A 14,544-nucleotide genomic window follows, 5' to 3' on the forward strand; every position below is an offset into this window, starting at 1 on the left:
GGGCAATTTAGCATGGCCAATCCACCAAACCTACACATCTTTGGACACTAAGGGGCAATTTAGCATGGCCAATCCACCTAGCCTACACATCTTTGGGCACTAAGAGGCAATTTAGCACGGCCAATCCACCTAACCCGCACATCTTTGGACACTAAGGGAGAATTTAGCACGGCCAATCCACCTAACCCGCACATCTTTGGACAGTAAGGGAGAATTTAGCACGGCCCAATCCACCTAACCAGCACGTCTTTCGGACTGTGGGAGGAAACCGGAGCACCCGGAGGAAACCCACGCAGACACGGGGAGAACGTGCAGATTCCACACAGACAGTGACCCAAGCCGGGAACTGAAGCCGGGTCCCTGGCGCTGTGAGGCAGCAATGCCAACCCACTGTGCCAACCGTGCCGCCCACAGTTAATAGTTCCGCCTGTAAAATTCAGTTCTTTGGCTTCGATTTTCATTCTGAGAAAGTCCTCGGGGGCGGAACCGGAGCTGACCGCTCCAGGGGGGCTTGAACCGCTGCCCCTAATGAGGCTATAATGTGGAGATGCCGGCGTTGGACTGGGGTGGGCACAGTAAGAAGTCTCAGAACACCAGGTTAAAGTCCAACAGGTTCATTTGGCGGCACAAGCTTCCTTCATCAGATGAGTGAGGACTTGTGTTCACAAACAGGGCATATGAAGACACAAACTCAATTTACAAAATAATGGTTGGAATGCGAGTCTTTACAGGTAATCAAGTCTTAAAGGTACAGACAATGTGAGTGGAGAGAGGGTTAAGCACAGGTTAAAGAGATGTGTATTGTCTCCAGCCGGGACAGTTAGTGAGATTTTGCAAGCCCAGGCAAGTCGTGGGGGTTACAGATAGTGTGACATGAACCCAAGGTCCCCGGTTGAGGCCGTCCTCATGTGTGCGGAACTTGGCTGTCAGTCTCTGCTCAGCGACTCTGCGCTGTCGTGTGTCGTGAAGGCCGCCTTGGAGAACGCTGACCCGAAGATCAGAGGCCGAATGCCCGTGACCGCTGAAGTGCTCCCCCGACTGGAAGGGGACCCTCCTAATGAGGCTACCCAGCGTCAGTCGCCGAGCGTGAGGCTGATGGAACCTCCGGGAGCACGTGATCGCCGGGGAGGAAAGCCAAGGGGAAATGAGGCAAATCATTACATCCTGAAAAAAGTACTCTTTCAGGAATTCCAGGTGGTTCCTCGTAGACCGGGGACCAATTAAAGCCCCTGACAGACCCTGAACAACCTGAGGGTTACTTTTCCCATTGCAGCTGTCAGCTGCGATGAGTGTGGCCAGCCGAGGCTACTCCAGCCGCCCACAAGAACGCGCGGGGATCCCAGGGCCTGTCGGAGACCAGGCCTCCGGGTAAAACTGAGGCCAATTAATGATAGAGCACTTACGCTGCGAGGAAGTACTTAATTGACAGGAAGCGCAGAGCAGTGGCTTGTTAGCAAACGCAGAGCCCCTGCAGCGCAGACTAAATCTGTATTTTGTAACGGCGTGAGCAGAGACACAGCTGCCTCAGCGCGGGCCCTTTCCGAGCAGAGAAATTGATGCAAGCCAAGACGATCCATGTCCCACACTCTCCGCAAACGGGTGGTTAAGGGCCTTTCGATTTGATTTGATTTATCATGTTAAGTTCATTTATTTTATTAGTGTCACAAGTAGGCTCACATTATTTGATTTGATTTATTATTGCCACATGTATTGGGATACAGTGAAAAGTATTGTTTCGTGCGCTCTGTACAGACAAAGCATACCGTTCATAGAGAAGGAAAGGAGAGGGTGCAGAATGTAGTGTTACAGTCATAGCTAGGGTGTAGAGAAAGATCAACTTAATATTAGATTTATCATTGTCACATGTATTGGGATACAGTGAAAAGTATTGTTTCTTGCACGCTATACAGACAAAGCATACCGTTCATAGAGAAGGAAAGGGGCGGCACGGTAGCACAGTGGTTAGCGCTGCTGCTTCACAGCGCCACGGACCTGGGTTCGATTCCCGGCTTGGGTCACTGCCTGTGTGGAGTTTGCACATTCTCCCCGTGTCTGCGTGGGTTTCCTCCGGGTGCTCCGGTTTCCTCCCACAGTCCAAAGATGTGCGGGTTAGGTTGATTGGCCGTGCTAAAAATTGCCCCTTAGTGTCCTGGGATGCGTAGATTAGAGGGATTAGCGGGTAAAATATGTAGGGATATGGGGGTAGGGCCTGGGTGGGATTGTGGTCGGTGCAGACTCGATGGGCCGAATGGCCTCTTTCAGTACTGTAGGGTTTCTATGTTTCTAAAGGAGAGAGTGCAGAATGTAGCGTTACAGTCGTAGCCAGGGTGTCGAGAAAGATCAACTTAATATCAGATTTATTATTGTCACATGTGTTGGGATACAGTGAAAAGTATTGGTTCTTGCGCGCTATACAGACAAAGCATACCGTTCATAGAGAAGGAAAGGAGAGGGTGCAGAATGTAGTGTTACAGTCATAGCTAGGGTGTAGAGAAAGACCAACTTTTTGCAAGGTAGGTCCATTCAAAAGTCTGACAGCAGCAGGGAAGAAGCTGTTCTTGAGTCGGTCGGTGCGTGACCTCAGACTTTTGTATCTTTTTCCCGACGGAAGAAGGTGGAAGAGAGAATGTCCGGGGTGCGTGGGGTCCTTGATTATGCCGGCTGCTTTTCCCCGAGGCAGCGGGAAGTGTCGACAGAGTCAATGGATGGGAGGCAATGAAGTTACTGTGAAAATCCCCTAGTCGCCACACTCCAGCACCTGTTTGGGTTACACTGAGGGAGAATTTAACACGGCCAATCCACCCTAACCTGTCTGACTTTGATTGTGTTATTAAAGTTTATTTATTAGTGTCACAAGTAAGGTTACATTAACACAGCAATGAAGTTACTGTGAAAATCCCCCTAGTCGCCACACACTCCGGCGCCTGTTCGGGTTACACTGAGGGAGAATTTAGCACCCTAACCAGCACGTCTTTGGAGTGTGGGAGGAAACCGGAGCACCCGGAGGAAACCCACGCAGACACGGGGAGAACGTGCAGACTCCACACAGACAGTGACCCAAGCCGGGAATCGAACCCGGCTCCCTGGCGCTGTGAGGCAGCAGCGCTAACCCACCGTGCCACCACGTCACCCTTTCTTTTGTCTGTATAGCGCGCAAGAAACAATACTTTTCACTGTACCCCAATACACGTGACAATAATAAATCAAATGAAATTAGTAGATGTCCTAGGAGGTCGGTCACCAGTGGTGTGCCCCAGGGATCTGTTCTGGGACCCTTGCTGTTTGTCATTTTCATAAATGACCTGGATGAGGAAGTGGAGGGATGGGTTGGTAAGTTTGCCGACGACACGAAGGTTGGTGGGGTTGTGGATAGTCTGGAGGGATGTCAGAAGTTACAGAGGGACATAGATAGGATGCAAGACTGGGCGGACAAGTGGCAGATGGGCTTCAACCCTGATAAATGCGTAGTGGTCCATTTTGGCAGGTAAAATGGGATGAAGGAGTACAAGATAAAGGGAAAGACTCTTAGTACTGTAGAGGATCAGAAGGACCTTGGGGTCCGGGTCCATAGGACTCTAAAATCGGCCCCGCAGGTGGAGGAGGTGGTTAAGAAGGCGTATGGCGTGCTGGCCTTTATCAATCGAGGGATTGCGTTTAGGAGTCCGGGGATAATGATGCAGCTATATAAGACCCTCGTCAGACCCCACTTGGAGTACTGTGCTCAGTTCTGGTCACCTCATTACAGGAAGGATGTGGAAAAGATTGAAAGGGTGCAGAGGCGATTTACAAGGATGTTGCTTGGATTGAGTGGCATGCCTTATGAGGATAGGCTGAGGGAGCTCGGTCTTTTCTCCTTGGAGAGACGTAGGATGAGAGGTGACCTGATAGAGGTATATAAGATGTTGAGAGGCATAGATCGGGTGGACTCTCAGAGGCTTTTTCCCAGGGTGGAAATGGCTGCTATGAGAGGACACAGGTTTAAGGTGCTGGGGGGTAGGTACAGGGGAAATGTTAGGGGGAAGTTTTTCACACAGAGGGTGGTGGGCGAGTGGAATCGGCTGCCGTCAGTGGTGGTGGAGGCAAACTCAATGGGGTCTTTTGAGAGACTCCTGGATGAGTACATGGGACTTAATAGGATGGAGGGTTATAGGTAGGCCTAAAAGGTAGGGATATGTTCGGCACAACTTGTGGGGCCGAAGGCCCTGTTTTGTGCTGTAATTTTTCTATGTTTCTATGTTCTTTCGATGACCTTCTTAAGAGCCAGCAAGTTGATGAACGAGACCCAGTTCTAATCCTAAACCAGCAAGGCGTTTCCTGGATAGGAGGTACAAGCAGCAAAACCTCTTGCCGAAGGATGGTTATTGTGGGAGACACAAACAGCGCTCATCCTTTCCATTTCAATTTTATTGGCCATTTTACTTCCCGAGACGCAGACATTCCATCCTTCCCCCTGTCGGGAGTTGAGCAACAGGCCAACACTTCCACATTGTGCTGCGGCCAGATAACAAACAGGAGTTGTTTCATTCTGATTCCTGGTGGCCACATTCCGCACGACCGACGGTGAAAGGAGTTGTATTTTGGGAGTGGGGGCGGGGGTGGCGGGCAGTGGGAGGGGTGTGTGAGCTCTGGTGAGATACACATGTGGTCAAAAAGTGGGTAAGAAACGGGTTTCACTGCATCGCAGCTGTTCCGTTCCGAAATCCTCTGAGTTAATCGCCGTGTTGAACACATCTGGATTCTATAAATACCATAACCGGAGGCCAAACAAAATAAACAGTGTTGTGAAACCTCACATGGCATTTTTTGCAGGTTCCTTGACACTGAGTCAAAGGGCCATTGATGACCACTCTTCAGGGTGGCACACTGCATGGCACATTGCACGGGCAGAGGGGTTAAAACTTGTACTGGTCGCCTTCTCCCGATCCCAGCGAACGAAAGTTACTAAAGGCCAGACAAGCCAACTTTGGGTCTCTCTCTCGCTCTCCACCAGGGCGGCACGGTGGCACAGCGGGTTAGCACTGCTGCCTCACAGCGCCAGGGACCCGGGTTCGATTCCCGGCTTGGGATCACTGTCTGTGCGGAGTCTGCACGTTCTCCCCCCGTCGTGTCGGCGTGGGTTTCCACCGGGTGCTCCGGATTCCTCCCACAGTCCGAACGATGTGCAGGTTAGGTGGATTGGGCCTTGTTAACTTGCCCCTTAGTGTCTAAAGATGTGCAGGTTAGGTGGATTGGCCGTGCTAAATTGCCCCTTAGTGTCCAAGTATGTACAGGTTAGGTGGATTGGCCATTTTAAATTGTCCCTTAGTGTCCAAAGATGTGCAGGTTAGGTGGATTGGCCATGCTAAATTGCCCCTTCGTGTCCAAAGATGTGCGGGTTAGGTGGATTGGCCATGCTAAATTGCCCCTTAGTGTCAAAAGATGTGCGGGTTAGGTGGATTGGCCATGCTAAATTGCCACTTAGTGTCCAAAGATGTACAGATTAGGTGTATTCGCCATGTTAAATTTCCACTTAGTGTCCAAATATGTGTAGGTTAGGTGGATTGGCCATGTTAAATTGTCCCTTAGTGTCCAAAGATGTGCAGGTTAGGTGGATTGGCCATGCTAAATTGTCACTTAGTGTCTAAAGATGTGCAGGTGAGATGCATTGGCCATGCCAAATTGTCCCTTAGTATCCAAAGATGTGCAGGTGAGATGCATTGGCCATGCCAAATTGTCCCTTAGTATCCAAAGATGTGCAGGTTAGGTGGATTGGCCATGCTAAATTGCCCCTTAGTGTCCAAAGATGTGCGGGTTAGGTGGTTTGGCCGTGCTAAATTGCCCCTTAGTGTCAAAAGATGTGCGGGTTAGGTGGATTCGCCATGTTAACTTTCCACTTAGTGTCCAAATATGTGTAGGTTAGGTGGATTGGCCATGCTAAATTGCCACTTAGTGTCCAAATATGTACAGATTAGGTGGATTCGCCATGTTAACTTTCCACTTAGTGTCCAAATATGTGTGGGTTAGGTGGATTGGCCATGCTAAATTGCCCCTTAGTGTCCAAAGATGTGTGGGTTAGGTGGATTGGCCGTGCTAAATTGCCCCTTAGTGTCCAAAGATGTGCAGGTTAGGTGGATTGGAGAGATAGGAGGTTAGAGGGATTAGTGAGGTAAATACTTGGGGTTGCAGGGATAAGGCATGGGTGAAATGCTCTGTCGTAAATTCGGCGCAGACTCGATGGGCCAAATAGTATCCTTCCGCCATGTTCAATGTTTGGAATCATAGAATCCCTACAGTGCAGAAAGAGGCTATTCGGCCCATCGAGTCTTCACCAACAACAATCCCACCCAGGCCCTATCCCCTATCCCCGTAACCCCATGTATTTACCCGCACATCTTTGGACTGTGGGAGGAAACCGGAGCACCCGGAGGAAACCCACGCAGACACGGGGAGAACATGCAGACCCCACACAGACAGCCACCTGAGTCCAGTATCGAACCCGGGTCCCTGGCGCTGTGAGGCAGCAGCGCTAACCCACTGTGCCACCCTTGGGAGTATATCGGCCGTTCCTTCGCAGTCGCTGGGTCAAAATCCTGGAACTCCCTCCCTAACGGCATTGTGGGTCAACCCACAGCACGTGGACTGCAGCGATTCAAGATGGCGGCTCACCACCACCTTCTCAAGGGGCAACTAGGGATGGGCAATAAATGCTGGGCCCGGCCAGCGACGCCCTTGTCCCACAAATGAATAAAAAAAAAACTTTTTCGCTCAGCGAGTGGTTCGGGTCTGGAATGCGCCGCCTGTGAGAATGGTGGAGGCAGAAGGTTCACAAGAGGGAATGAGACTGTTATCCGTAAAGAAAATCCAGATAAATGCGAAGTGATGCATTTTGGTAGAACTAACGTAGGGGGGAGCTATACGATAAATGGCAGAACCATAAAGGGTGTAGATACGCAGAGGGACCTGGGTGTGCAAGTCCACGGATCCTTGAAGGTGACGTCACAGGTGGAGAAGGTAGTGAATAAGGCATATGGCATGCTTGCCTTTATAGGACGGGGCATAGAGTACAAAAGTTGGGGTCTGATGTTGCGGTTGTATAGAACGTTGGTTCGGCCGCATTTTGAATACTGCGTCCAGTTCTGGTCGCCACACTACCAGAAGGACGTGGAGGCTTTAGAGAGAGTACAGAAGAGGTTTACCAGGACGTTGCCTGGTATGGAGGGGCTTAGTTATGAGGAGAGATTGGGTAAACTGGGGTTGTTCTCACTGGAAAGACGGAGGATGAGGGGGTGACCTAATAGAGGTGTATAAAATTATGAAAGGCATAGATAGGGTGAACGGTGGGAAGCTTTTTCCCAGGTCGGTGGTGACGTTCACGAGGGGTCATAGGTTCAAGGTGAGGGTGGGGGGAGGTTTAACACGGATATCAGAAGGACGTATTTTACACAGAGGGTGGTGAGGGCCTGGAATGCGCTGCCGGGCAAGGTGGTGGAGTCGGACACACTGGGAACGTTTAAGACTTATCTAGATAGCTGATGCGCGATAAATCACACGGGAGGCTAGGTTGTACCCGGGAAATAAAGGCTTTTATTACCAACAATAACGGAGCTGCTATATACAATATACAATCCCAGACTAAAGGGTCACCAGACAGAGCAGTGACCTTTATACCTCTCCAGGAAGGCGGAGCCAACTGGAGTGTACCACAGGACAATATTAACAGGTAGAACAGCCCAACCCTAACCCCAACAGTAACATATCTACTAACCCATAGTGCTGGCCAACCATGGCTCAGCACTCCTGGTGGGAACCAACAATGGTTCACCACAATAGCCACATGAACGGAGTGGGAATGGGGGGATACAAAAGAATGGTCTAGGTTGGACCAGGGAGCGGCACGGGCTTGGAGGGCCGAAGGGCCTGTTCCTGTGCTGTATTGTTCTTTGCTTGTTCTTTAGTGTGTAAGGGTTACGGGGAGAAGGTGGGGAACTGGGTTCCCTCGGAGGAGCCAGCACACACAATGGGCCAAGTGGCCTCCTGCCGTGCTGCAACTACTCTGTAATATCGACATGCCATCATCAAACGGACAGTTCCGGCCTTGATAGCAACACGCCAACTCCAGAATAATAAAAGTGAACAGAAAAGGTATCCACCCACATTTTTTAGACTCAAAGGAGTTGCAAATCAACTTGTTCTTGGATCAGGATCATAGAAGTTGGATTTGGATAAGGAATAAAGACGGGGGAAATTGCACAGAGAGTGATTTCATTCATCGGAATCTTTCCTTGGATTACATCTATGACTGGGGCGGCTTTTGTTACTAATGTTTTGCAGTTAACACAGATATTCTGGATCCAGACCACGAGTGACCAGAACTGCTCAAACCAGTCCTATCTTGTGTTAGTGAACTCGAATTCTCACCTCCATTCTGTGATCTTTCTTACCTGCGCAGTGTGGGGTGTCAGAGCTTGTAAAAAAAGGACCCAGCGTAGAATCAAACACTCCCAGGACAGGTACAGCACAGGGTTAGATGCAGAGTAAACTCCCTCTACACTGTCCCCCATCAAACACTCCCAGGACAGGTACAGCACGGGGTTAGATACAGAGTAAAGCTCCCTCTACACTGTCCCCATCAAACACTCCCAGGACAGGTACAGCATGGGGTTAGATACAGAGTAAAGTTCCCTCTACACTGTCCCCATCAAACACACCCAGGACAGGTACAGCATGGGGTTAGATACAGAGTAAAGCTCCCTCTGCACTGTCCCCGATCAAACACTCCCAGGACAGGTACAGCACGGGGTTAGATACAGAGTAAAGCTCCCTCTACACTGTCCCCATCAAACACTCCCAGGACAGGTACAGCACGGGGTTAGATACAGAGTAAAGCTCCCTCTACACTGTCCCCATCAAACACTCCCAGGACAGGTACAGCACGGGGTTAGATACAGAGTAAAGCTCCCTCTACACTGTCCCCCATCAAACACTCCCAGGACAGGTACAGCACGGGTTAGATACAGAGTAAAGCTCCCTCTACACTGTCCCCCATCAAACACTCCCAGGACAGGTACAGCACGGGGTTAGATGCAGAGTAAACTCCCTCTACACTGTCTCCCATCAAATACTCCCAGGACAGGTACAACACGGAGTTAGATACGGAGTAAAGCTCCCTCTACATTGTCCCCATCAAACACTCCCAGGACAGGTACAGCATGAGGTTACACACAGAGTAAAGCTCCCTCTACACTGTCCCCCATCAAACACTCCCAGGACAGGTACAGCACAGGATCAGATACAGAGTAAAGCTCCCTCTACACTGTCCCCCACAGCACGGGGTTAGATACAGAGTAAAGCTCCCTCTCCACTGTCCCCCATCAAACACTCCCAGGACAGGGACAGCACGGGGTTAGATACAGAGTAATGCTCCCTCTACACTGTCCCCATCAAACACTCCCAGGACAGGGACAGCACGGGGTTCGATACAGAGTAAAGCTCCCTCCACACTGTCCCCCATCAAACACTCCCAGGACAGGTACAGCACGGGGTTAGATACAGAGTAAAGCTCCCTCTTCACTGTCCCACATCAAACACTCCCAGGACAGGTACAGCACGGGGTTAGATACAGAGTAAAGCTCCCTCTACACTGTCCCCACCAAACACTCCCAGGACAGGTACAGCACGGGGTTAGATACAGAGTAAAGCTCCCTCCACACTGTCCCCCATCAAACACTCCCAGGACAGGTACAGCACGGGGTTAGATACAGAATAATGCTCCCTCTACATTGTCCCCCATCAAACACTCCCAGGACAGGTTACAACATTGTTTATTCAGCAGGGTAAGGATCACTCACTGTGTAACTGTACAGAGTCACTGTTTATTCAGCAGGGTAAGGATCACTCACTGTGTAACTGTACAGAGTCACTGTTTATTCAGCAGGGTAAGGATCACTCACTGTGTAATTTTAGAGACTCCCAGATAGGACAGAATATGTTTTGTCACCCTTGCTTGTCCTGGATGTGGTTTTGCAGACTAACCTGTTTCTCAGGGGAAGGTCAGTGCGAAGGGACAGTAACACAACTGATGGAACCTGTGCAGACAGTGAGATCACAGTCTCACCATCCAAGGGAAGTCAGTGAGGGAAGAACTGCACAAATTATTTTTATCTAGCAAGTCAGCCGCACCTGTTTCCTGTTAAAATATCCCCACAGCAGAGTGCAGCATCAAAGTCCTTGCTCCTGCGTGTCGTATCTTTATTATCGTGTTGCTTGGATGCGTTCCATTGCTGTGATTATGTCGGCAATCGTAACGCAAACACATTGGCAGTGGAGCCAATGAAAAGTTGTTTTCTATTCATGGTGTTTTGATTGAGGGAGGAATGTTGGCCCGGACTCTTGGAGAATTCCTGCCCAATGTCACATGGAGATGTTAATCACAGGAACATAAGACATAGGAGCAGAATGAGGCCACTCGGCCCATCGAGTCTGCTCCGCCATTCAATCATGGCTGATATTTTTCTCATCCCCATTCTCCTGCCTTTTCCCCATGACCCCTGATCCCCTTATTAATCAAGAACCTATCTATCTCTGTCTTAAAGACACTCAATGACCCGGCCTCCACAGCCTTCTGCGGCAAAGAGTTCCACAGATTCACCACTCTCTGGCTGAAGAAATTCCTCCTCATCTCTGCTTTAAAGGATCGTCCCTTTAGCCTGAGTTTGTGCCCTCTGGTTCTAGTTTTTCCTACTAGTGGAAACATCCTCTCCACGTCCACTCTATCCAGGCCTCGCAGTATCCTGTAAGTTTCAATAAGATGCCCCCTCATCCTTCTAAACTCCAACGAGTACAGACCCAGAGTCCTCAACCGTTCCTCATACGACAAGCTCTTCATTCCAGGGATCATTCTTGTGAACCTCCTCTGGACCCTTTCCAAGGCCGGCACATCCTTCCTTGGATACGGGGCCCAAAACTGCCCACAATACTCCAAATGGGGTCTGATCAGTGCCTTATACAGCCTCAGAATTTGATTGATTTGATTTATTATTGTAACATGTATTGGGATACAGTGAAAAATATTGTTTCTTGCACGCTATACAGACAAAACATACCGTTCATAGAGAAGGAAAGGAGAGAGTGCAGAATGTAGTGTTACAGTCATAGCTAGGGTGCAGAGAAAGACCAACTTAATGCGAGGTAGGTCCATTCAAAAGTCTGACAGCAGCAGGGAAGAAGTTGTTCTTGAGTCAGTTGGTACGTGACCTCAGACTTTTGTATCTTTTTCCCGAAGGAAGAAGGTGGAAGAGAAAATGTCCGGGGTGCGTGGGGTCCTTGATTATGCTGGCTGCTTTTCCCCGAGGCAGCGGGAAGTGTAGACAGAGTCAATGGATGGGAGGCTGGTTTGCGTGATGGATTGGGCTACATTCACGACCTTTTGTATTCATTGGAGTTTAGAAGAGTGAGAGGGGATCTCATAGAAACTTATAAAATTCTAGCAGGGTAAGACAGGGGAGATTCAGAAAGAATGTTTGATGACCACAGCTGATCATCCAATTCAATATCCTGTTTCCCCCGCTTCCCCCCCATATCCCTCGATCCCTTTATCCCCGAGAGCGAAATCTAATTTCTTCTTGAAATCACACAACGTTTTGGCCTCAACTACTTTCTGTGGGAGTGAATTCCACCACTCTCTGGGTGAAGAAATTTCTCCTCACCTCAATCCCTAAAAGGTTTACCCCTTATCCTCAAACTATGACCCCCTAGTTCTGGACTCCCCCCACCATCGGGAACATTCTTTCTGAATCTACCCTGTCCAACCCTGTTAGAATTTTATAAGTTTCTATGAGATCCCCTCTCACTCTTCTAAACTCCAGTGAATATAATCCTAACCGACTTAGTCTCTCCTCATATGACAGACCTGCCATCCCAGGAATCAGCCTGGTAAACCATCGCTGCGCTCCCTCTATAGCAAGGACATCCTTCCTCAGATAAGGAGACCAAAACTGCACACAATACTCCAGGTGTGGCCTCACCAACGCCCTATTGCTCTGAGTTCTGGTCTCCCCCCACAAGTGCAAACATCTTCTCTACGTCTATCCTACTGAAACCCCTTCACCATTTTAAGGACCATGATTTGGGTGGCACGGCGGCACAGTGGGTTAGCACTGCGGCCTCACAGTGCCAGGGTTCTGGGTTCAATTCCCGGCTTGGGTCACTGTCTGTGTGGAGTCTGCACATTCTCCCCGTGTCTGCGTGGGTTTCCTCCGGGTGCTCCGGTTTCCTCCCTCAGTCCAAAAGATGTGCGGGTTAGGTGAATTGGCCGTGCTAAATTGACCCTGAGTGTCAGGTGGATTAGCAGGATAAATCTGTGGGGTTACGGGAATAGGGTCTGGGTGGGATTGGGGTTGGTGCAGACTCGATGGGCCGAATGGCCTCCTTCTGCACTGTAGGGATTCTACGATGCTATGACTCTACTCTAGACCTATCGACACTATTCACTCCATGTGGGTTAGCACTGCTGCTTCACAGCGCCAGGGACCCGGGTTCGATTCCCGGCTTGGGTCACTGTCTGTGTGGAGTCTGCACGTTCTCCCCGTGTCTGCGTGGGTTTCCTCCGGGTGCTCCGGTTTCCTCCCACAGTCCGAAAGACGCGCTGGTTAGGGGGCATTGACCCGAACAGGTGCCGGAGTGTGGCGACGAGGGGAATTTCACAGTAACTTCATTGCAGTGTTAATGTAAGCCTTACTTGTGACTAATAAATAAACTTTAAACCTATTTTTAACATTCTCTCCATTCTCTCCGTAAAGACATTTTTCCCAAATTCCCGACTGCATTAGGGTTCGGGATTTATTCGATTTGATTTATTATTGTCACATGTATTGGGATACAGTGCAAAGTATTGTTCCTTGCGCGCTATACAGACAAAGCATACCGTTCATAGAGAAGGAAAGGAGAGGGTGCAGAATGTAGTGTTACAGTCATAGCTAGGGTGTAGAGAAAGATCAACTTAATGCGAGGTCGGTCCATTCAAAAGTCTGACGGCAGCAGGGAAGAAGCTGTTCTTGAGTCGGTCGGTACGTGACCTCAGATTTTTGTATCTTTTTCCTGAAGGAAGAAGGTGGAAGAGAGAATGTCCGGGGTGCGTGGGGTCCTTGATTATGCCGGCTGCTTTTCCCGAGGCAGTGGGAAGTGTAGACAGAGTCAATGGATGGGAGGCTGGTTTTCCGTGATGGATTGGGCTACATTCAGGACCCTTTTGTAGTTCCTTGCGGTCTTGGGCAGAGCAGGAGCCCAGACCAAGCTGTTATACAACCAGAAAGAATGCTTTCTATGGGGCATCTGTAAAAGTTGGTGAGAGTCGTAGCTGACATGCCAAATTTCCTTCGTCTCCTGAGAAAGTAGAGACGTTGGTGGGGCTTTCTTAACTATAGTGTCGGCGTGGGGGGGACCAGGACAGGTTGTTGGTGATCTGGACACCTAAAAACCTGAAGCTTTAGTCCACCGACATTCTATTCAAAACATTGAAACTAGAAGCAGGAAAGGGCCATTTTCCAACCCCTCTGGTCAGCTGAAATATCGATTTTTCACTCTCTCTGTTTGTCCCTCTTGCCATGTTGAGACCAGAACCGGAGTTTTCCCGCCCTGTTGGCCACGGGAATCGGACGAGGGAGGTGGGAGGGGGCGGACCATGGGTCGAACGCGGGCGGGACTTTCCGGTTTCGGGGCAAGCGAAGCCCCGGGCGTCTCTGTGATGGGCACAGGACAGCGGTGGTCTGATTGTTCTATCTGCGCTAACCGTTGCGCTCTTTGCCCATCTTGCAGTTGTGTGCCCCCTGCCCTGCATGAATGGAGGACAGTGCAGCTCCAGGAATCGATGTCACTGCCCCTTCAACTTCACCGGCAAGTTCTGTCAGATTTTGGTGAGGGAACAGTCTCAACCGCAGCAACCGCCGGCGGGGGAACAGCCTCCAGACAAGGTGTCGGAAACCTACAAGCACTCGGTCTTTACCCTCCAGCTCACCCCCGACTCCCAGAGCCCCGGGGAGCAGGGCAAATTCACCCACGGAGGCACATCAAACTCCGGAGGACAGTCGCAGAGACCAGAAGGTACCTCCCTCTTTCTTCCCTCTTGCTTGTTTACAGGATCAGTGGGCATTCCGAATTTGATTTGATTTATTATTGTCACATGTATTGGGATACAGTGAAAAGTATTGTTTCTTGCGCGCTATCGAACCATAGAAAATTTACAGCTCAGAAACAGGCCTTTTGGCCCTTCTTGGCTGTGCCGAACCATCATTCCTTTATCGCGAGGGGGATAGAATATAAAAGCAGGGAGGTCTTGCTGCAACTGGACAAGGCACTGGTGAGGCCGCAACTGGAGTACTGTGTGCAGTTTTGGTCTCCTTATTTGCGAAAGGATATACTGGCCTCGGAGGGAGTGCAGAGAAGGTTCACCAGGTTGATACCGGAGGTGACGGGTGTGGCTTATGAGGAGAGATTAAACAGATTGGGTCTGTACTCGTTGGAGTTTAGAAGGATGAGGGGTGATCTTATAGAGACATATAAGATAATGAA

At 49.9% G+C, this 14,544-nt stretch overlaps 1 protein-coding gene across 2 annotated transcripts in view; it reads left to right on the forward strand.

Moving 5' to 3' along the window:
- ltbp3 (latent transforming growth factor beta binding protein 3) overlaps nucleotides 1–14,544 on the forward strand; it is a 238,262-nt gene that overhangs the window by 89,450 nt on the left and 134,268 nt on the right. For both annotated transcript variants that reach the window (XM_078200930.1, XM_078200931.1), the window contains exon 2: nucleotides 13,792–14,076. In XM_078200930.1, coding sequence (XP_078057056.1) covers nucleotides 13,792–14,076 — 285 coding nt within the window. The remainder of the gene's footprint in view (nucleotides 1–13,791; nucleotides 14,077–14,544) is intronic.

The sequence above is a fragment of the Mustelus asterias genome, chromosome 33 (assembly GCF_964213995.1).
Source record: "Mustelus asterias chromosome 33, sMusAst1.hap1.1, whole genome shotgun sequence".
NCBI lineage: Eukaryota > Metazoa > Chordata > Chondrichthyes > Carcharhiniformes > Triakidae > Mustelus > Mustelus asterias.